Below are 24,580 nucleotides of genomic sequence, written 5' to 3'. Positions count from 1 at the left end.
TTCTCCTATGCCAGTGGTGTCGAACCCTTTTTTTCCTTGGGTGCCGAAAGAGCGCGCATGCACGCTATCATGAATGCGTGAGTGCCCACACCTATAATACAATGCCTGGGGAGGGCAGAAACACCTTCCCCCATCCCCCCAGAGGCCCTCTGGAGGCTGGAAACGGCCTGTTTCTCAACTTCTGGTGGGCCCAGTAGTCTCGTGTTTTGCCCTCCCCAGGCTCCAAAGTCTTCCCTGGAGCAGGGGAGGGTAAAAATGCCCTCCCTCCCCCCGAAGGCTCTCTGCATGCCAAAAATGTCCTCCCAGAGACTCTGAGCAAGAAAAATATCAGCTGGCCGGCACAGACGCACATTGGAGCTGAGTTAGGGCAACGGCTCATATGTCACCATGCCATCACTGTCCTATGCCAACCAACTTCATCAATGCATGGCACAACCTAGGACCCTGATGGTGAACCTATGGCATCCCCGAATTGTGGTTGACTACCCAATATAAGAATTGCCACATTCCTTCTTCACACTGCAAGGTTTAGATGGAATTGATTGATTGATTGATTGATTGATTGATTGGATTTGTATGCCACCCCTCTGCGCAGACTCGGGGCAGCTAACAACAGTAATAAAACAGCATATAATAATAATCCAATACTAAAAACAGTTAAAAACCCATTATTATAAAAACCAAACATACATACAGATATACCATGCATAAAATTGTAAAGGCCTAGGGGGAAAGGGAATCTCAATTCCCCCATGCCTAGCGGCAGAGGTGGGTTTTAAGCAGCTTACAAAAGGCAAGGAGGGTGGGGGCAATTCTAATCTCTGGGGGGGGAGTTGGTTCCAGAGGGCCGGGGCCGCCACAGAGAAGGCTCTTTTCCTGGGTCCCGCCAAGCGACATTGTTTAGTTGACGGGACCCGGAGAAGGCCCACTCTGTGGGACCTAACTGGTCGCTGGGATTCATGCAGCACAATTGTTTTGCTCATTGGAAAGAACCTGTGTGTGAGATTGTGGATCAATATTTTCCTTAATATGTGATGTTACCTAAGCTGGGAGAGGCCTCAAAAGGAAAAAAAAAAATCTCAGTTAAAGTAGGAACTGCCAATAGAGGTGTTTTCCCAACGGAGAATTGTGGATGTGGATTATATCGCAGTTTGCCTGTCATTACTATGATCTCACTGCACTGTACGGTAAATCTTCCACCGTTTGTAAAATGCTTGCCAAATAGCAGGAATGCTGGCATGAAAGGTGATTTCTTCTCCGAATGTTCCGAGAAAGTTAGATAAAAGATATTCAGAGTCACTTCATTTCTCATGAAAGTAAGTCTGCAAATAACCGTCCTATTTTTTGGTGTTTTTCATTAGGCCAGTTTTCTCAAGCTTGGGAATTTTAAGAAGTGTGTGGACTTCAACTCCCAGAATTCCCCTGCCAACATGATTGGCTGTAGATTTCTGGGAACTGAAGTCCACATTTGAAATTCCCAAGACTGAGAAACATTGCATTAGTCAGTTCAAATCTATGTATTATATTCTTCTGTTTGCTCACTTGCAATGTGCCCCAAATGATATAAGAACATAAGAACATAAGAAGAGCCCTGCTGAATCAGGCCAAAGTCCATCGAGTCCAGCATTCTGTGTCACACAGTGGCCCACCAATTGTCCATGGGGATCTTGAGCAGCTCCCTTGTTGGCGCCATAGGCGCCGCCATCTTGTTTTTCGCTTCTGCGCATGTGTAGAAGCTGGAGTTTTAGCACTGTGCTTGCAGGTACACAAAGCATGTGGCATGTGAGGTAGCGGACCAGCAGCGAGGTAAGCCAGAACCTACCCTTGGTCTTAGATCAGTGTTACAAATACAGTATTCCCTCGATTTCCACGGGGAATGCGTTCTGAGACCGCCCGCGAAAGTCGAATTTCCGCGAAGTAGAGATGCGGAAGTAAATACACCATTTTTGGCTATGGACAGTATCACAAGCCATCCCTTAACACTTTAAACCTCTAAATTACCATTTCCCATTCCCTTAACAACAATTTACTCACCATTATTACTGGTACTCACCCTTGAATAAGACACTTAGTGATCCTGATATTTATAAACATAATTATTTATTAACAATAATTACTTTTTTTGTTATTTATTTGCAAAAATTATTAGTTTGGCGATGACGTATGACGTCATTGGGCAGGAAGAACCGTGGTATCGGAAAAAAACCACGAAGTATTTTTTAATTAATATTTTTTGAAAAACCGTGGTATAGGCTATTCGCGAAGTTCGAACCTGCAAAAATCGAGGGAACACTGTAATATTTATTCTACTGTGAAACAAGCTTTGTTACTCTATTCTTTTTGCAACAGTTTTAAGTGGCTGTTGTTTCTTTCTCTGCTGATTTTTAGCTAGAGGGCTGCCTAACTCCTTCCTGGAACCTTTTGCAATTTTTGAGGTTCTCTCGCAACACTTTTGGCTGTGGTTTGCAGCTGGCACAAATGAATCCCAAAGTTTTTCAGCCAGCCATTGTCTCTATCCCGACTACCAGGAAGCAACCTGCTGCTTGTTAGAGCTCCAGCGAGTCCATTAAAGCAACAGTTCCCCTTTAAAATTAAGCTCTTTCTGGTATTCCAAATGTTGATATGTTAATATATTTATTAATTCAGGTTAATCTATCAGGAGAGAAGTTAAGATGGTTTATATACAAGAAGGTAACACTGTTGGTACCAATGCTAACAGGACAAGCCCCTGCATAATAAAAGAATATAAAACCTTATTAGCATTGATAATGTTACCTAGGTGGGTAATGAAACGTCTACAAGAAAACCACCAAGTTTATAACGCACCAAGGATCCCAAAGTTTTATACTTGTCGAAATCCATCTCTCTTGACTCTTGGGGGACTCCTCAATTTCCTCATTGTTTATTTGACCCCTATGCCAATCATTAGGTGTTGTACCTCATGATTCTTGACAAATGTATCTTTTTTTTATGTACACTGAGAGCATATGCACCAAAGACAAATTCCTTGTGTGTCCAATCACATTTGGCTACTAAAGAATCCTATTCCTTATTGTTCTGTCGGGCTCTCTGGTAGACTCCTCCCAAAAATTCACAGGTACAAATTTCAGACACACACACGTTTGAAAATTCAAAACAATGTTCTTTATAATGAAACTTCACTTAAACTAAGCCCTCTTTTGGTATAGCAAAGAGCACTCGTCTCCAAACAAACTGGTAATTTGTACAAGTCCCTTATCAGTTCTGTATACTTAGCTTGCAGCTGTGAGGCAATTCACAGTCCTTCTTCTTTCACAAAGTGAAACACCCTTTGCTCTGGTTTAGTTTCAAAGCGGGGGGGAAAATCAGCACACAAAAGGTCAAAGTCAGTAAAGCAGTCACGAAACACAAGGATCAGATAATCCTCCACAATGGCCAAACCCACAGGCTGCTCTTTATAGCAGCCTCACTAATGACCACATCCCCACCCAACCACAGGTGGCCTCATTTTCTTTGATAATAATCTCTCAGTTGTTGCTGCCTATGCATCGCTCTCCGCATGCGTGGCTGTATCATTAATTGTTGTTCCGACTCCAAGGAGGAGCTAGATAATTGATCTCCTTCTGAGCTGTCTGCCACACTCTCCTCCTCCCTGTCACTCATGTCTTCTTGGTCAGAGGAGCCTTCATCATCAGATTCCACCGGGGACAAAACAGGCCTGCAGCATGTGGATGTCTCTCCCACATCCACAGTCCTTGGGGCAGGAGCTGGGCCAGAGCTAATCACAACACTTATCTAATGCTATATTCTCCTTTTCCACAAAACAACAGATTTTTGCTTGCTTAGCAAATTAAGCTTGGTTCGGAACATATGCAAAGCTCTTTATTTTTTTCTAAGTCAATCCCCTTGTCATTTTCTTCATTTTTGCAAATTCAGATGGATAAGCCTGTGGATCAAAGGCCTCTATTTCTCAGTGGCTATGAGAAATGCCTTATGCATTAATTGGACCGACATATGAATAGTCACGTTTAAAACACTTCTATTTTGAAGGTCAGGATAGTTCTAAAGATAAAAACATCTGTGAAAGAAAAAAAAATTCTAAACCTGGACAATAGGGAATTTGGAGGTTTTAGAAGAATGTTTATGGCCGTTACGGTCAAAATCTCAGTAAATCTGTTTGGCTTCTGTGGTCAGTTTGATTTTAGAAAAGGGTCATAGTCATTCCACAGCCTTAAGGCATCAATATGCTACCAATGGAATTAGATCTTCTCCTTAATCTTTTGGTCACATAATCACAGGGTAGATTCATTTGTCAAGAATCATGAAGTACAACACTTAATGATTGTCATAGGGGGTCAAATAAGCAATGAAGAAACAATCAATATTAATAAAAAACTTAAGGAAACAAGCAACAAATTACAGTTATACAGTCATCAGTGGGAGGAAATGGGTGATAGGAATGATGAGAAAAAATTAGTAATAGTAGTGCAGATTTAGTAAAAAGTTTGACAGCGTTGAGGGAATTATTTGTTTAGCAGAGTGATGGCATTTGGAGGAAAAACTCCTTGTGTCTAGTTGTCTTGGTGTGCAGTGCTCTGTAGTTTTGAGGGTAGGAGTTGAAACAGTTTATGTCCAGGATGCGATAAAAATAATAGTTTTTCATTAAACATTTTTCACGTTTAAAAACAACAAAAACAGAAAAAAACAAGAAAAAACAGAACGAACATAACAATGTAGAATAGTTTTATAGCAATCTCTGTCAGCATATATTTTCTGTTTTTATAATTGTCTCTTCTACATTGCCTTCTTATCGGTTATAAGCACTATAATTATATAAAAACAATTATAACAATACTAGTTGGGGATAATTGCTAAATATTGGTTAATATTTAATTAGCCCCTTTTATTTTGATATACAGTAATGGACTGCCAACTTTCCAAAAGGCCCATCCCCCCCCCATTTTATTCATTTGTGTGATACCTGCTGATCCTTGCTTAGAGTCCTTGAGGTAACTGGTGAAGATAAAATTATTTTCAGCTTTTTAAAATTTATTGGATTTAATTTATTGGATTTGTGAGCCGCCCAACTAATATCGGACTCTGAGCGCCTTATTTCTTAAATACGTCCCATGATATTATTTTTACTGGATTCTACATTGTTTTATTGGCACTTAAATTGTAAATTTAATTAGTCATGTGGCTTATCTGGTTTAAATAAGACTAGGTACTGATTAACATTCTTATTTTTATAGTTATAATTGGTTTTAAGTGAGACGATGCATTGATTAAAACTTCTACTTTTATGGTTATAACTGCCTCTTAATAGTTCATATTTTAAAACGCTAATAGGCAGACGTTAATTTACAACTGAAATTATTTACAGGGGGAAATTAGATTACAAATTTGTTTTTAAAAGTTGTAAAAACAATCTTTATAACTAATTGTTGGAAGCAAGTTCTATTTTAAATAACAGAATAGAAAATAGGATAAAAGTAGCAAAAGTTTGAACATGGGTATAATGTTGAAAATCAATGACAGTGCGTTCTACAAAAATGGTGGAAAGTCTTAAGCGTAAAACTTATCAGGAAAGACTTAATGAACTCAATCTGTATAGTCTGGAGCAGTGTTTTTCAACCAGTGTGCCGCGGCACACTAGTGTGCCGCAAGACATGGTCAGGTGTGCCGCGAAGCTCAGAGAAAGAAAGCAACAGAGAGAGAAAGAAAGAGAGAAAGAAAGGAAGAGAGAGAGAAAGAAAATAATAGAGAGAAAGAGCAAGAGAGAGAGAAAGAGAACAAGAGAGAGAGAGAAAGCAAGAAAGAGAGAAAGAGAACAAGAGAAAGAAAGCAAGAGAGAGAGAGAGGAAACGAGAGAGAGAGAAAGACATAGAGGGAGGTAGGGACGGAGAAAGAAAGAGAGCAAAAAAGAGAGGAAGGAAGGAAGAGAAAGAAAGAGGGATGGAGAGAGAGAGAGAAAGAAAGAGGAAGGAAGGGAGAGAAAGAGGGAGGGAGAGAGAGAGAAATAGAGCGAAAGGGAGGAAGAGAGAGAGAGATAATTTTTTTTGTCCAAACTTTTTTTTAGCCTCCCCCCACCCCACCCCCGCTCAATGTGCCCCAGGGTTTCGTAAATGTAAAAAATGTGCCGCGGCTCAAAAAAGGTTGAAAATCACTGGTCTGGAGGACAGAAGGGAAAGGGGGGACATGATTGAAACATTAAAATAGGTGAAAGGGTTAAATAAGGTTCAGGAGGGAAGTGTTTTCAATAGGAAAGTGAACACAATAACAAGGGGACACAATCTGAAGTTAGTTGGGGGAAAGATCACAAGCAACATGAGAAAATATTATTTTACTGAAAGAGTAGTAGATGCTTGGAACAAACTTCCAGCAGACGTGGTCGATAAATCCACAGTAACTGAATTTAAACATGCCTGGGATAAACATATATCCATCCTAAGATAAAATACAAGAAATAGTATAAGGGCAGACTAGATGGACCATGAGGTCTTTTTCTGCCATCAGTCTTCTAAAACCCCTTACTACCAGTTTGCACAACCACACTTGTGTGTGTGTGATGCTTCTGCACATGTGGACAGAGCTGCCAGCATTACCGGTTCTTAGAACTGGGCCGAACCGGGAGTAACCCATTCACTGAGTGGGTTGATTGCTACACAAAAGACAGCAAAGGCCCATGAGATGGGGTCCTCATCACATTTGATAATAACCCCTACTTACTGTATATTCTGTTTGAGAGCTCTTTGGTGTTTTCTGGGTTTGGTTTTGTGTTCTGTTGGGCTCTCTGGTAGACTCCTCCCAAAAATTCACAGGTACAAATTTCAGACACACACACGTTTGAAAATTCAAAACAATGTTCTTTATAATGAAACTTCACTTAAACCAAGCCCTCTTTTGGTATAGCAAAGAGCACTCATCTCCAAACAAACTGGTAATTTGTACAAGTCCCTTATCAGTTCTGTATACTTAGCTTGCAGCTGTGAGGCAATTCACAGTCCTTCTTCTTTCACAAAGTGAACCACACTTTGCTCTGGTTTAGTTTCAAAGCCGGGAAAAATCACCACACAAAAGGTCAAAGTCAGTAAAGCGGCCACGAAACACAATGATCAGATAATCCTCCGCAATGGCCAAACCCACAGGCTGCTATTTATAGCAGTCTCACTAATGACCACAGCCCCACCCAACCACAGGTGGCCTCATTTTCTTTTTAAAATATTTTCTTTATTAAGTTTTCACATATAATTCAAATCACACATTATTCTGTTTTACAGATTATAAACCATCTCTATTAACATTCTTATAGTATATTTTTATCTGTTACATTCCATTATATACATTATATTTCATACTCTTATATTCTAATATTTATTACGTTCACTAACTGGTAAATAAAACTTTTTACAAGGTAGCTGTTGATTGTTTCAATTGTACTATTGCTTCATATTATATTATTTATATATTCTCTTTTGAACCCATTCATGCCATTTTTGCCATGTTCGTTTTGATTCCATGATTTTGTTTCCCTTGATTGAGTTAGTGAGTTCGTCCATTTCCACGCATGTATATATCTTATCTATAATTAAGTCTTGTTCTGAAATCCAAGGAGGAGCTAGATAATTGATCTCCTTCTGAGCTGTCTGCCACACTCTCCTCCTCCCTGTCACTCATGTCTTTGTGGTCAGAGGAGCCTTCATCAGCAGATTCCATCGGGGGCAAAACAGGCCTGCAGCATGTGGATGTCTCCCCCACATCCACAGTCCTTGGGGCAGGAGCTGGGCCAGAGCTAACCACAACAGGTTGTTTTCTTGCACCCTGAGCTACAAATCTACGCATTTATTATATCCTATTTCTTAGCCTAATGACTTGCTGAACTGAATAACTGTGAAAATAATAGCTTGAGTGAAAGCATTCCAGTGGCCCCCGAAGATAGAAAGCATCTGATAGCCCAGAGAGATGATAAACTTGTTTGTTAAGTTTATGGGAAACGCGAATTCAGACCAACATATCTCTAGTCTGCTGTTCTCCACCCTAAACCTCTGAGAAAGGAGTGGGTAAATGAGAATGGTTTAACCACATCAAAGGATCCCCATGTTTACATTCTATGTGCAATTAAGGAGACTTAGATTCACTTTTAAGTGAAGAAGATAGAAGGTCAGAACATGAAGCAAATATCTGATTAGTCTCTTAAGACGGGGTTGCCCAAGATGGTGTAAACCGCATACCTTACTTTGTTACATTTGAAAACTTTGTGGCACAGAACGGATATTCGGTTTCAAAAGTAGCATTGTCTTAACTTCATCCTTGTGTTCACAATGCCCATATTGTTGTGTGTGAAGTTATAAATCCATCATCTTAAATTCTAAAATCCAGAGGCTTTGGTCATTCTAGAGAAAAAGCCAAGCCCTTAAAATGTTGATGTTGTTGTTGTTAGTGGCTAAGTCGTGTCTGATCCATCATAACCTCATGGACAATGTTCCTCTAGGTCATTGTTTTTCAACCAGTGTGCCGTGGCATGGTCAGGTGTGCCGTGAAGCAAAGCTCAGAGGGGGGAAGGAGGGAGAGAGAAAGACATAGAGGGAGGGAAGGAGGGAGAGAGAAAGAAAGCAAAAAAGAGAGGGAAGAAGGAAGAGAGAAAGAAAGAGGGATGGAGAGAGAAATAGAGCGAAAGGGAGGAAGAGAGAGATTTTTTTTGTCCAAACTTTTTTTAGCTCCCCCCCTTAATGTTCCCCAGGTTTTTGTAAATGTGAATAATGTGCCGCGGCTCAAAAAAGGTTGGGAAACACTGCTCTAGGTCTTCCTGTCTTCTACCATCCTCTGGAGTTCATTTAAGCTCACTCCAACTGCTTCAAGAGACTCCATCCAGCCACCTCGTTCTCTGTTGTCCCCTTCTTCTTTTGCCCTCAATCGTTCCCAGCATTGGGCTCTTCTCCAGCTAGTCCTTCCTTCTCATTAGGTGGCCAAAGTACAGTGATACCTCGTCTTACAAACGCCTCATCATACAAACTTTTCGAGATACAAACCTGGGGTTTAAGATTTTTTTGCCTCTTCTTCCAAACTATTTTCACCTTACAAACCCAAGCCGCTGCCACTGGGATGCCCCACCTCCAGACTTCTGTTGCCAGTGAATCACCCGTTTTTGCGCTGCTGAAATTCCCCTGAGGCTCCCCTCCATGAGAAACACCACTTCTGGACTTCCGTGTTTTTGTGATGCTGCAGGGGAATCCCAGCAGCAAAAAAGCGGGTGCTTCGCTGGTAACGGAAGTCTGGAGGTAGGGTTTCCCAGCGAGGGGAGCCTCAGTGAAATCGCAGCATTGCAAAAACACAGAGGTCCGGAGTTGGGGTTTCGAGGACTTTGGTGTTTTAGTGATGCTGCGATTTCACTGATGTTCCCTTTGCTGGAAAACCCCACCTCCAGACTTCCGTTGCCAGCGAAGCGCTTGTTTTTGCAATGCTGGGATTTCCCTGCTGGGATTCCCCTGCAGCATCGCAAAAACACAGAAGTTCGGAGGTGGGGTTTCCTATGGAGGGGAACCTCAGGGGACTCCCAGCAATGCAAAAACGGGCACTTCGGCTGGCAAAAGGGGTGAATTTTGGGCTTGCACGCATTAATCGCTTTTCCATTAAATCATATAGGAAACATTGTTTCGTCTTACAAACTTTTCACCTTAAGAACCTCATCCTGGAACCAATTAAGTTTGTAAGACGAGGTATCACTGTATTTGAGTCTCATCTTCAGTATCTGGCCTTCTAAAGAACAGTCAGGGTTGATCTCCTCTATGACTGACTGGTTGGATCGCCTTTCAGTCTCAAGGGACTTGCAGGAGTCTTCTCCAACACCAGAATTCAAATGGTTATAAGTCACTTTTTTCCAATGTTGTTGTAACTTCTAACAGTCACTAAACGAATGGTTATAAACCAAGGACTACCTGTATACCATTCTTATGTTGAGGCAGAGAAACCTTCTTAAAAATTGTTAGGTTATTGGAAAAATGCTGATTATTGTGTGTTGTCAATGAATATTAATTCTGGTTGTGCTGCTCATTTGTTGCATTTGACACCTACATGGTGTGCAAAAATGACTCCCCCTCCCCTTTATTTATGCAATAAATCTACAGTATATTAATATGATATAAACTATGTTGTCTGTCAGGCCCCAAGGGAAGAGCTTTCTCTGTGGCGGCCCCGGCCCTCTGGAATCAACTCCCCCCGGAGATCAGAACCGCCCCAACCCTCCTTGCCTTTCGTAAATTACTGAAGACCCACATATGTTGTCAGGGCATGGGGAAACTGAGCCCCTGGGTTTATATTATTTATGTATGGTATTTTATTTATTTATTTATTTTGTCCAATACACAATGAGGGTTTTAGTGGGGATAGATAGATAGATAGATAGATAGATAGATAGATAGATAGATAGATAGATAGATAGATAGATAGACAGACATACACATAGTAAAATACATGATGAAGGTTATAGAGGAGATACTCATAGTAAAATATATCTAAGAAATAATAGAAAAGAAGATATAGTAATGGAACATATCAATGAAAGAATAGAAGAATAGATATAGGAATAGAAGAAAGGTATAGGAGATATAGGAGAGCAATAGGACAGGGGACGGAAGTGACTCTATTGCACTTGTACTCGCCCCTTACTGACCTCTTAGGAATCTGGATAGGTCAACCGTAGATAATCTAAGGGTAAAGTGTTGGGGGTTTGGGGATGACACTATGGAGTCCGGTAATGAGTTCCACGCTTCGACAACTCGGTTACTGAAGTCATATTTTTTACAGTCAATTTTGGAGCGGTTAATATTAAGTTTAAATCTGTTGTGGGCTCTTGTGTTGTTGTGGTTGAAGCTGAAGTAGCAGTAGTATGTGTTGTATGGTATTAATAATGGGGTTTTAGATGTTTTTTTAAAAAAATGTATTAGGTTTGTTTACATTGTTATTATTGTTGTGAGCCGCTCTGAGTCTCCGGAGAGGGGCGGCATACAAATCTAATAAAAATTAAATTAAATTAAATTAGAGTAAAGTAAAGTAAAGTAAAGTAAAGTAAAGTAAAGTAAAGTAAAGTAAAGTAAAGTAAAGTAAAGTAAAGTAAAGTAAAGTAAAGTAAAGTAAAGTAAAGTAAAGTAAAGTAAAGTAAAGTAAACTGAACATTGTAGAAGAATCTAAAATACCTTTATTTTTTCACAGGTCACCATACGGTCTATATTGGGGTTCATGTTCCTAAGAGTTACCGGAGAAGAAGGCATCACAGAAGGAGGCCGAAGGAAAGGAAAGAAAAGGAGAAAGTCACTGAATCAGATGCGGAAAATATCGATGAGGTTGGCGGGCACATCCTCAAGCCACTGAGTGAGTAACGGACTTTTGCATTTTTCCCAGGAAAAGAGAAACTCCCAGGAAATACAACTTCCAGCACTAACGTTTCTTTGGAAAGAGAATGCAAAGATTCGACCTAAAACAGAGGTGTCGATCTTGTGGACTTCAATTCCCAGAATTCCCCAACCAGCCATGTTGGCTAGGGAATTCTGGGAATTGAAGTCCACAGGTCTTAATGTGGCCAAAGTTGTACATCCGTGAAACTGAAATAATTTTTTAAAAATTATTTATTTATTTATTTTGTCCAGTACACAATAATACACAATGAAGGTTATAGAGGATATAGTAGAGAAGAAATACGAGATATAGGAGAGACTATAGGACAGGGGACGGAAGGCACTCTAGTGCACTTATGTACGCCCCCTTACTGACCTCTTAGGAATCTGGAGAGGTCAACCGTGGATAGTCTAAGGGTGAAATGTTGGGGGTTAGGGGATGATACTACAGAGTCCGGTAATGAGTTCCACGCTTTGACAACCCGATTTTACTATATTCTCACTTCAGAATGGATCGAAATACTATATAAATAATTTGCAGGCACATTGTATAATATAAATAATTTGCAGGCACATTGTATAATATAAATAATTTGCAGGCACATTGTATAATATAAATAATTTGCAGGCACATTGTATAAATGTTGCACAAAATTCAGCAAGGAAGTACTGATTTCCAAATACAGTGGTACCTCTACCTAAGAACGCCTCTACTTACGAACTCTAGATAAGAATCGGGTGTTCAAGATTTTTTTTGGCCTCTTCTCAAGAACTATATTCCACTGACAAACCCGAGCCTCCGAAACTGTAACTGGAAAAGGCAGGGAGAAGCCTCCATGGGGCCTCTCTAGGAATCTCCTGGGAGGAAACAGGGCCAGGGAAGGGCGGGAGAAGCCTCTTTGGGGCCTCTCTAGGGATCTCCTTAGAGGAAACAGGGCCTCCACCCTCCCTGTAGTTTCCCCAATTGCACGCATTATTTGCTTTTACATTGATTCCGATGGGAAAAATTGCTTCTTCTTACAAACTTTTCTACTTAAGAACCTGGTCACGGAACGAATTAAGTTCGTAAGTAGAGGTACCACTGTACTAAAAATCACTTCAGATTTCAAACTTGGGGAATATATTTTTTTTTACAGGGTTTCTGCAACTCTTCTAACCAAGACAGCAATTAATACAAAAAAAAAGTATCAAAACTATTTTGTGAAAATTTTCTATTTTTTTTTTTTACTGGTGTACCATATCTGTTATTACATATTTTGCATCCAGAGCAATGTACTTTTAAAATGGATAAAATAAGCATATTAAAGGGGGGGGGGGGGGGATATAAAAAGTCCAGGAAACAAAAAGTACATATTTCTTGTACTGTTGAGATTATAAATAGCATCAGCAATCAGTGTTATTCAGAGATTTTTTTCTATCGTGTTCCGATTCCCCTTCTGTCGCTGCTTCTAAATAACATTATTAAATCCATGCTAATGGATGGAAAATATTTGGCTATAAAGTCAGTATCCAAGACAAGGGTAGCAATCTACGTTGGAATATTGACCCTCGCTAAACATTTTATTAGACCAGCTAATAATGGGTATTAAATGTCCATTTTACTATCCAGCATTTATTAATTTAGTAGCCACTGAAAAGAATCCAACAACTCCTTTCATTGTCCGTGTAGCTAATCTTTGAATTGCAACCATTCATTTAACAACTTTTCATACTTGCAACGCCCTAGGGAAAAAAAAGTGACTTACAACCAGTCCTCGCATTTACGACCGTGTCGCTTGGTGGGGCCAAGGGGAAGAGCCTTCTCTGTGGTGGCCCTGGCCCTCTGGAATCAGCTCCCACCAGAGATTCACACTGTCCCCACCCTCCTCACCTTCCGTAACAGTCTTAAGACTCATTTATGACACCAGACTTGGGGCGATTAGATTTTAGTGCCCGGTCGATGAATGTATGTATAGTTGTTGTCTGAATGGGTATGATTGATTTTTAATATAATTGGGGATTTTAGATTAATTTACCTAGTTTTAATTAATTGTATTAATTAAGTGCTTGCCCCGAGTCCTTGGAGAGGGGTGGCATATAAATCAAATCAAATCAATCAAATCAATCAAATCAATCAAATCAATCAAATCAATCAAAAAGTTATTTTTTTAAAAAAAAAACATAACTAAGTCAACTCCGCTAACTATAGGCCCATTGATCTCTTGGATATATTTAATAAGCTAAATGCCGGATGCTTAAGTGGCAAATATTAGGATTGGAAGCTGCCCAAGAAATACATTGAAGGAGGAACAAAATGAATTTAGGGTTGAGCAATATACTGTTAGTTAGACTCTTGTGTTCTAATATCTGGTTGAAAAATGTTCCATCTAGCCTTAGATTCACTCTGTGTGGTCTTTGGTGATTGCACAACAGGTCTTAATTCGATTTCCAAAGCAATCCCATTGAGTGGCAGTTTCTCTTGCTTGTATATAAGTTGCGAGCAAAGCTTCTACATGGTCCTAAGATAGATAAATCGGTTAAGATAAGAGAACTTTATTGTAATTTCCTTTTTACTCTGAGCACATTATCCCTAAAGTACCATAGGTTTCTATCAAAACAGGCTGTGATGGATCTTCAAAATAAAAAATTGAAGTCACAGAAGGTGCTTTTTCAAGAGGCATCTGGACTTTCTTGTTTGTTCTGTCTGGGTCACTCCAGAAGCCAATACCAACCCAAAAAGAGAAGCCAGACACACTGGTAAAAGGCAAAGGCAGTTTATATAATTCAAGGAAAACACAGGTAACAGAATATGTTCTTACAAACAGGAAAAACGCTGGAACTTCAAATATATACACGAAGGGAATAGTCCATGAAGCAATACCAGATTCTTGCTGCCAAGACGAAGCTGTAGATAGCAAACAGACGCCTCCCACGAGTCTTCCAGACTGCGAGGCCACAAGCCAAGATCAGAGACACTGAGAATCAAAACAGGTCACCGCAACTCCAACTGATAACACTCCACATGGCTTCAAGGCCTTGCCTGCCTTTTAAACCCTGCTGATGAGGACCACACCCAAACCCAGATGTTTCTAATTCAATGGTGAAAATATTTCTTTAACTGCTCCTTTCGTTGCTCTGAACGTCTCTGTCTCATGTCAATGACAGATTGTGCATCATCACCTAATGACTCCAAGCTACTGGCTGGGGAGAGCCCCCCCCCCGGGGCTCTCATGCTGTTCTCCTTCATCCCATTCCTGACTCTCCTCTCCCCCGTCCGACTGTTCAGCCCCCTCCTCTGCGCTGTCATCCTCCTCCGGGCATGGAGCCAGCAGAGACACAGCTGGTCCCTGAGAAGCCTCAGGCTGAATCACAACATTGTTAAACTTTGAAGTTGTCCTCCTTCAAAGAGGGCAGAAGAAGCTGCTTGGATGAGGAGCAAAAGGTCTTCAAATAAAAAAAAAAACCAGGGAAGTCCAGCTGCCTCTTGAAAAAGCACATTTTGGACAACTGTGACTTGGATGACTGAGAATCTCCATAAATGCATAGTTGTTAAGTCATCTGAATTTTGATCATATGACTGTCGGGATGCTGCAACAGTTGTAAGTGCTAGTAAGTGTAAGTCAATTTTTCTAGTGCCGTTATAATTTCGAACAGTCAAAGGGATATAAAGTTGGTTTATTTGATCAAGTTTTTCTATTGGATTATGAGTTCTCCAAAAATAAAAAGCTATTTCACTTTGAAGTGCACAGGAGAGCTATCACAAATTTACCTCTACATTTGTGATAGCTCTCCTGTGCACTTCAGAGTGAAATAGCCTTTTATTTTTTGGGAACTCATAATCCAATAGAAAAACATGATCAAATAAACCAACTTTATATCCCTTTGACTTACAAATAACAACTTAATATCTAGTCCATTCAAATAATGTCATATAATTTGATTTCTTTTCTTCTTTTTAAAACCCTTTTAATAAGATTTATGCAAGCTTTAACTGACTTCTTTTGTAAATCCAAAATAGAAGAATTATCCAGGTGTTTCTTTTGATTTATTATTTGTAATTCTTCATTGATTTTTAAAAGCACAAACTGATTTTGTGTGCCCAATGAAACATCTTTTTCCATTTCGTTCTTGCAGCCTGACATTTTTAAACCCATTTCCAATGCTATCTCTGTCTTGTCAGATAAAACCTGTTCCTCTTCTGCCATTTATTCCATTTATTTATTTGACACAGCCTTTTCAGAGCAGCAAACATCTTGATATTGTTGATATTAACTTCTGGTTCCATTTTTCCAAAGTGCCCTTTAGTATTTCTAATATTTAATTTTTTTGTGTCATTCTCTGGCTGATAATCATGTTTATACATTCTTCTCCAATTAAAATCTTCAGTTCCTTCTAAGTATCCAGTTTTGAAGTTGTTTATCATTTTTATGCATAAAGCAAATCAACTTTCCCATGGGAAGCTTTTCTTACAGTTAATTCCAAAGTCTTATTTCAGATTTACCTAAATCCGTTTAACGCTTTCTAAAATCAAAATCTTAATTAGCGCTTTGCTGTTTATTTCATTTTTAAAAAAGTTCTTAAGCTTGTAGTTGACATTTTCTTTCTTTAAAAATTGAATGCTTTGTTTTTAGATTTTTTCTAGGTTTTCTGATACTGTACCTGAAAAGCAGGGGGAAGGCTCATTCCCTAAGATTGGGGGTTGGTTTCCAAATGTTTCACTACCAGGGTAGGTAACAACATCAGCGCAGCTTAGGGGATGTTAATGTCCTTCTGTGTTTAAGGGCTTCAGGTGTGGATGTGGTCAAGTGAGGGTCTTGTGATGGGTCAGGTGTAGTGTTGGGCGAACCCAACGAAGTTCGGCGAGTTCAGCTGAACTTTGCCGTGAAGTTCGGGTGAGTTCGCCGAACCCAAACCCGAACAGCAGCAGCGCCGCTGCGGCGTCCTTTTCCGTAAAAATAAACAAGCAGCCGTACTGCAAGCAAAAGGAGGTGGGGTATCCCACAATGGGATTCTGGTGGCAGGGCTTTGACGTCACGGAGACGCCTTCCTCCCCGTTTCGGCCGGCCAGGAAGGAGTCTCCGTGACATCAAAGCCCCGCCCCCGGAATCCCATAGTGGGATTCCCCACCTCCTTTTACTTGCAGCGCCGCAAGCAAAAGGAGGTGGGGAATCCCATGATAGGATTCCCCACTCTCCTCCCGGGCAGCAGCGCTTTGCGGCATTTGAGCGAACATCGAACGCCAAACCCAAACTTTTTTAAAAGTTCGGGTTCGGGTTTGGCATTAGTCAGGTGTGAATTATCAGTGAGTCTTGGGATAGGTCTTGTGATAAGGAGGATACATCAGGTGAGAGTCTGAAGATTTATTTATTTATTGGATTTGTATGCTGCCCCTCTCCGCAGACTCGGGGTGGCTAACAACAATGATAAAAAACAACATGTCACAATCCAATTTAATAAAACAACTAAAAACCCTTATTATAAAAACCAAACATACACACAAACATACCATAGATAACTTGTAATGGCCTAGGGAAAGGAATATCCTAACTCCCCCATGCCTGGCGACAAAGGTGGGTCTTGAGTAATTTGCGAAAGACAAGGAGGGTGGGGGCCGTTGTAATCTCTGGGGGGAGTTGATTCCAGAGGGCCGGGGCCGCCACAGAGAAGGCTCTTCCCCTGGGGCCCGCCAAACAACATCGTTTGGTCGACGGGACCCGGAGAAGGCCAACTCTGTGGGACCTTATCGGTTCTCATATCTTTGCTGCGTTGAATTGGATTTGATATAGGACATGCGCAGAAGCAAAAAAAAGGGGCAAAAATTGCCAAAAATCTCACCCGCGTGAGCATCCTCACTCAAGATATCACTTTGGGCGCATGCGCAGAAGCAAAAAAAGGGGAAAATCTCACCCGCACGAGTGTCCTTGCACGAGATATCCATTTGCGCGCATGCGCAGAAGCAAAATTTCACACAGAGGCGCATGCATACGTGTTGGGCGCGCCCGTACTGGCCTCAAAGTCCTGTACTGGTAGGAAAAAGTAAGTGGAGTCTTTGCTGCCTGCGACCACACCACCCAGCTTTCTAGCCTGGTGCTTTATCCAGCAAACCAAACTGGCTCTCAAATGCAAGAAGAACAAGGATGTGGGAATTCTTGCAAATCACAACTTTTCTTCTTCTCTTCCCTGCTTCCTCCCAGGCCTTGGCAGGGTGCGTGCTATTTTTGTCACACCTGGCAACTGGATTTGCTAGCTTCCTTTCCTAATGCTTATTAAAATTGACCTGGCCTAGAGTGACCTGTGGAACGTGGGAGTTCTCTTTGTTAATGAAGGCTGATCTTGTGTTTTTACCAAACAATGCTAATTGGGGATCTATTGACATTCCACTAATTGGGACAGACCCATATTTGATTTATTCAATTTTTTATTTAAAAAAAAGCTAATCTCCCCTTTTCCCATTATGAACACTGAGATTGCTTTGATATACAGTATTCTTATTATTCTCATTATATTTCCTGCTTTTCCTTAGCAGTTGTTTTAAAACAACACATTTGTTATTATTTTTTTGTTTATTGGATTTATATGCTGCCCCCCTCTGAGGACTCGGAGACATTGTATGCCTTTTAATGAATTTAATGTCCATCTGACTATTATTATGAGTCAGGTTTTACACTATTTGCAATATAGTTCACTGGATGCCATGGGAGAAAGTGACTGGCTACCATATTTAATACCAATGCTGCCCAAACTGAAATTTATTTTATTTATTTATTTATTTATTGGATTTGTATGCCGCCCCTCTCCGAAGACTCAGGGCGGCTAACAACAATAAGAAGACAGCATATAATAATAATCCAATACTAAAAACAATTAAAAACCCATTATAATAAAAACCAAACAGACATACAGACATACCATGCATAAAATTGTAACGGCCTAGGGGGAAAGAGTATCTCAGTTCAGCCATGCCCGGCGGCAGAGGTGGGTTTTAAGTAGCTTATGAAAGGCAAGGAGGGTGGGGGCAATTCTAATCTCTGGGGGGAGTTGGTTCCAGAGGGCCGGGGCCGCCACAGAGAAGGCTCTTCCCCTGGGTCCCGCCAAGCGATATTGTTTAGTTGACGGGACCCGGAGAAGACCCACTCCACTTCGTGCAGCAGAAGGCAGTCCCGGAGAAGGCGGTCCCAGAGAAATTATGAAATTAACCTGGTAACAATTTACTATATAATTAAAAATACCAAATCCCTCCCCTCATTCTGCTGCAGAGTTCTAGAGAATACATATGGATAGATTTCTCCCTCCATTCACCCCTCCACCCTGCCTCTGTCTTCCAGCACCCATCGGGTATTCATCTGACTAGCGTTCTGTCAGTGCATGAGTGAGTTGAGGGCTGTTTGGAAACTGAAACAGTATTTGCTGTGCTGAGCTCTAAACTAGCCTGCTGTTCAAAACTGAAACTGAAACTCCTCTGCTCTGCTTCTGTTTTGCAGTTGGGAAAACCTGCTTTTGATATTGCTTGATTGGTTACTTGTGTGTGTTTTCCAGTTGTGATTGCTGCTGTAAACTCTTGAGTCCTTGCAGCAAATAATGAATAGCCAGCACGGCTTAGCACATTGTTACAGCATGATTCAGCAAGAACAGCTGATTGGCGAGTGGATCGGCCTCCCTGAATACCTCCAATCAGCTGTTCTAGGCTGCAGGGATTGCCACAAACCATCGCCTCTTCCCTGTCTCATGGTTTGGCTACATTCAGTGTATAAGGTGCACCCAATCTTTCACCCTCTTTTACAGGGTGTGGGGGGAAAGTGCGTCTTACACTCCGAAAAATACAGTTGTTGTAACTGTCACGCTGAATATTGCCAGCCTCAGAGACATTTCGTAATTAAAGAGTTAACTTGTGTGCCTGTATTATTGATCCTCATACTTTGATGTAATATCCTGCTACATCATTTCTGTCTTTATGCTGTCTCTATAGATCCTTTGTTCTTCTCTGCCTTAGACTCCATTATGTAAGGTACTTGTTATTTTTGTCCATTGAGACAATGTTTATTTTACTTTTATAATAAAAGAAATCTTGTTTTGAACAAATGATTGGGGCTTTTATCCATTGCCTCCACGGTATTAAGGTTCTAACGGACTTTAATTACTTTTTCAAACCGCGACATGGTAGCAGAGGATGGTTCTAGCAAACCATCTAACCACCTCCAACGAACAAGAAGATTATGGGCATACGATGGGTCTACAGAATTAAACAAAAACCAAATGATGAGAAAATATATAAAGCAAGATTAGTAGCACAAGGCTACTCTCACGTTTATCCAGAAGATTACACAGATACTAATCTTGCTTTATATATTTTCAAATCCAGTTACTTGATGCATGGACTTAAATCGCAATGACTTACAACCATAATTCCCTGCTCAATAATGGTTGTAAGTTGAGGACTACCTGTATCCAAACTAAGCTTTATATATTTTCACACATTTCTGGGGATGTAGAGCCTTTTCTTTCAGCCTAATTTAGCTGGAGGTAGATAGTTTAATTGGTATTGTTGTGAAAACAGTTGGGAGAGAAGGAGAGACCCTCGCGGTCTACGTGTAAGCCACAGAGCCAAGTAGTACATGTTAATCTATGTTCTTCTGTTCAACTCTGTATTTCTCATCTCTGGATAATGTTAATATCTTCAGATCTTTCGAACTACATCTGTTCTTAGGTTCACTGATAGCAAAGGTGTGGGGGAATAATGTCCCAAGTGAATGATAACTCTGTGTGGATACACGTTTACTGCTTATAGGTTTCCAATAATCCTTGTTTTGTTCAAGCGAGAGATTTCCAGGTCTCTGTATTCTTTTTCTAGCTGCCAAATGGGGATAAGCACCATTTTCTAGAAGGGTGTAAAGTATTCCAAACTGATTAGATACTGAAGTGCCCTGGTAAACTTGGAAGGTTCGGTTTTCTCGCAATCTAAATGCATACATCCAAACTGGACTGTGTTGTTTCTCCATATCTGTCTGTCTGCCTCTTTTTATTTATTTGTTTATTTGTTTATTTGTCTATTTGTTAACATAGAAACTTAGAAGACTGACGGCAGAAAAAGACCTCATGGTCCATCTAGTCTGCCCTTATACTATTCCCTGTGTTTTATCTTAGGATGGATCTATGTTTATCCCAGGCATGTTTAAATTCAGTTACTGTGGATTTACCAACCGCGTCTGCTGGAAGTTTGTTCCAAGGATCTACTACTCTTTCAGTGAAATAATATTTCCTCACGTTGCTTTTGATCTTTCCCCCAACTAACTTCAGATTGTGTTCCCTTGTTCTTGTGTTCACTTTCCTATTAAAAACACTTCCCTCCTGAACCTTATTTAACCCTTTAACATATTTAAATGTTTCGATCATGTCCTCCCTTTTCCTTCTGTCCTCCAGACTATACAGATTGAGTTCATTAAGTCTTTCCTGATACGTTTTATGCTTAAGACCCTCCACCATTCTTGTAGCCCGTCTTTGGACTCGTTCAATTTTGTCAATATCTTTTTGTAGGTGAGGTCTCCAGAACTGAACACAGTATTCCAATTGTGGTCTCACCAGCGCTCTATATAAGGGGATCACAATCTCCCTCTTCCTGCTTGTTATACCTCTAGCTATGCAGCCAAGCATCCTACTTGCTTTTCCTACTGCCCGACCGCACTGCTCACCCATTTTGAGACTGTCAGAAATCACTTGTTTATTTTATTTATTTATTTATATTAACACATATCCTTCGCATTCTATACAATTGAATTGAAAACCTCTGCTACTGCATTAATATTGCACTATCCCAGTGATGTCAAACCTTTTTTCCCTCGGGTACTGAAAGAGCATGGGTGTGCGCTGCTGCCCATGGGCAAGTGCCCACACCCATAATTCAATGCCTTGGGAGGGCAAAAACAGCTTCTCTCACCCCTCGAAGGCCTTCTGGAAGCTGGAAATGGCCTGTTTCCCAACTTCTGTTAAACCCAATAGGCTTATGTTTTGCCTTCTCCAGGCTCCAAAGGCTTCCCTTGAGCCGAGGGAGGGTAAATACGTCCTCCCCCTTCCCCACTGGAGGCTCTCTGGAAGCCAAAAACGCCCTCCCAGGGCCTCTGCCTGAACCAAAAATTAGCTGGCCGGCACACACATACACGTTGGAGCTAAGGCAACAGCTCGCGTGCCAGCAGATAGGCTCCGCGTACCACCTGTGGCACCCGTGCCATAGGTTCGCCATCCCTGCACTATATGGTTAGTGCCCTGGGATGGAAGCTTTTTCTCAGCCGATTTGTCCTTGTTTTTATTGTCCTGTACCGCCTGCCAGATGGTAACAGTTAAAAAAAAAACAGCAATAAGGTAGCAAACCAAGCAAGGTAAGTTGGAAACCACCCTTGCTACACAGGCCACTCTTGCAGCTGGTTTATGATTGGTAATATGCAGAAGTGGGCTTCACATACCGCAACAAGGAGTTCATAAATGTGAGTGTGTGCACATGCTGGCTTCACTTTCACAAATGCCATCCACGCACGCATGCAGCATCATAACACATGGCAATTCGTTCATGTGTGATGTCCACATATGCGTGCGATCACTAATGGGCAGCCAAAATTTTTACTGCCACACTGTGGGTGTGGATTATTTTGTGGGTGTGGCTTAATGGTCATGTGACCGGGCAGGAGTGGCTTGCCGGCCATGTGACCAGGAGGGAGCGGCTTGAACGATCATCATCGTTCAAGTGAACTGTTAAGTCCTCGACTTACAACCTTACCAGTGTCGTTCGCTGGGGTGACAATTTGCTTTGTGTTTCCTGCGCTCTCCTTCCTGGGTCGCCCTCCACCTCGGGTTGTGAACGGGCGCTGCCAGAAGCATAAATGCTACCAGCACCACTTCCACCCACGCCTTCTGCTTGCCGCATGAGGCTGGAGGGGAGCCGGGCAGGAGAGAGGGAATCTTGTCCGAGGCCAGGAAGGAGGAAAGAGGAAAAAAGCAAGGAGCGCAGACACAGCAGCAGCAGTAGGGGAAAAAAGGAAAGCCGAGCTGAGACCAATAATCCAGTAAGTGACAGCTGCCGATCAGCTGGAGCTGCGTACAAAGCTTCATCCCCACCGGTGGAACCGCGTTGCACCCCGTCCTGCCTGCTGCCCACCCCGGGTGCGATGTCAAACAACATGGCAATTTGCTCACTCGCACCCTTACCAAAGAATATGTCTTGTGTGGTACATCTGAAAACCATCTCAAGTAGAATAAAAATAGGGTGGGAGGCACTTTGAAACAACCTCTTTATGATCTTTTAACAGAATAACATTTTCTCCAATTCCATCCCAGGCCACTACCGTGTGTGGCTATAATTATCTAAGCCACCCAGATCATCTAATGCTATTCTGCACTGTTCGTTCCCGTGAAACTGCTGAGGGAAAGTCAAAAGAATTTGCTGCATTGTGTAGCAGGATTTAAAAACAAAAACAAAACAAGGCCCAGATCTTACAGACCAAATCTTGTAAACCAAAGAGACTTTGATAGATAAGAGACCAATGCTGGGATTAAACAAGCTGACCCCTTTGGGAAAAGTGGATTAAACAACCGTTCTCCAGAAATCCTCGGAACTGTGAGAAAGTTTGCAAACTCGAGCGGGCAATTAATTGTCCCGACCATTGAATGCCAATGTCGAAATGCAGATTGGCTGACGTGGCAGGACTAGGCTAAAATATAACCAGCTGCTTTGTGATCCAGCATGTGGTTTGAACTCCAGAAAGATGGCTAGTTTTGACTTGCCTATTTTGTGGAAGAACCAGCAGAGACAATTCGATATTTTGTGCTACCCTGGATAGAAACATAGAAACATAGAAGACTGACGGCAGAAAAAGACCTCATGGTCCATCTAGTCTGCCCTTATACTATTTTCACTCTTATTTAGCACTCTTAGAGCAAGCAGTCATCACGAGAAATGGATTTACAAGGAGGGTGATTCTGTGGGCTCCTCCTCCTCTTCCTCCTCCCCCTCCCTCCTCCTAGTAACCCAGCTGGCTTTCATGCCTATCTAGAACTCACAGTCTCCTGGTGATTGGCCAAAATTCACTCAGCCAGCTTTCATGCCTAAGGCGGGATTAGAACTCCCAGTCTCCTGGTGATTGGCCTAAAGTCACCCAGTTGGGTTTCATGCCTAAGGTGGGACTAGAACTCATAGTGTCCGGGGTGATTGGCCCAAAGTCACCCAGCCAGCTTTCATGCCTAAGGCGGGACTAGAATTCCCAGTCTCCTGGTGATTGGCCCAAAGTCACCCAGATGGGTTTCATGCCTAAGGCGGGATTAGAACTGATAGACTCCTGGTGATTGGCCCAAAGTCACCCAGTTGGGTTTCATGCTTAAGGCGGGACTAGAATTCCCAGTCTCCTAGTGATTGGCCCAAAGTCACCCAGTTGGGTTTCATGCCTACGATGGATCATATCTCCTAGTTCCTAAGGCAGCACCTTAGCTGCCACAACATAACTGGCTCTCTTTTATTGTTTGTCAGATACTAAGAAAATATGGCGATGCAGACTAGGTAGCTAATACTATGTTGTGCTGTACAATACACCAGTCTGATGACATCAGTGGATGCCAACCCTTTTAAGGCAGATCCACAAAATATCACGAGTGATACAATCCAGGTATCAACCAAAACAAAGATCTATTTGTATTTTTGGCATTGGATGACATGCAAACCCAACCATTATCATGCCTTTGCGGCTTGTTCGCTCGAGTAAAGTTAAAAATAAAAACCACGGATTAAAACTTATGTCTGAGCAAAGATAGCTTGAAAGCATGATTAGCGTGCTGTATTTTATGGAGCTTTGTTGTGTTTTCAGAGGGTGATAATTTTCCCAGCGTGTTGGTTGAATATGCCCCCATGTTTTTGCTACTCACAGATTAGCTAACTTCTAAGCTAATTGTTGCTGGATCAAGTAATAGATGGTTGGAGGCAGGTCGAAACACAATCTCCATCGGGGTGGCCTCAGACTGATTTAGTATTGTCATAGTTGTTTGCCTAACAAGACTGCTCGGATCCAACCAGCGCAGCTTTCCAGTGGGGTTTTTAAAAAAAAAAAATTAAATAGTTTTTATTCTTTTAAAAACATAACCAAAGACATACAGCGTTCCCTCGATTTTCGCGGGTTCGAACTTCGCGAAAAGTCTATACCACGGTTTTTCCTGCCTGATGACATCATATATCATCACCAAACTTTTGTCCACCTTTA

At 41.4% G+C, this 24,580-nt stretch overlaps 1 protein-coding gene across 4 annotated transcripts in view; it reads left to right on the top strand.

Moving 5' to 3' along the window:
- SLC4A4 (solute carrier family 4 member 4) overlaps positions 1-24,580 on the top strand; it is a 212,662-nt gene that overhangs the window by 63,742 nt on the left and 124,340 nt on the right. For all 4 annotated transcript variants that reach the window (XM_070756887.1, XM_070756889.1, XM_070756888.1 and 1 more), the window contains exon 3: positions 11,188-11,346. In XM_070756887.1, the coding sequence (XP_070612988.1) occupies positions 11,188-11,346 (159 nt within the window). The remainder of the gene's footprint in view (positions 1-11,187; positions 11,347-24,580) is intronic.

Source organism: Erythrolamprus reginae, chromosome 7 (genome assembly GCF_031021105.1).
Source record: "Erythrolamprus reginae isolate rEryReg1 chromosome 7, rEryReg1.hap1, whole genome shotgun sequence".
Lineage (NCBI taxonomy): Eukaryota > Metazoa > Chordata > Lepidosauria > Squamata > Dipsadidae > Erythrolamprus > Erythrolamprus reginae.
The sequence above is the reverse complement of the archived record's forward strand: the minus strand, read 5'-3'. Positions and strand labels throughout refer to the sequence as shown.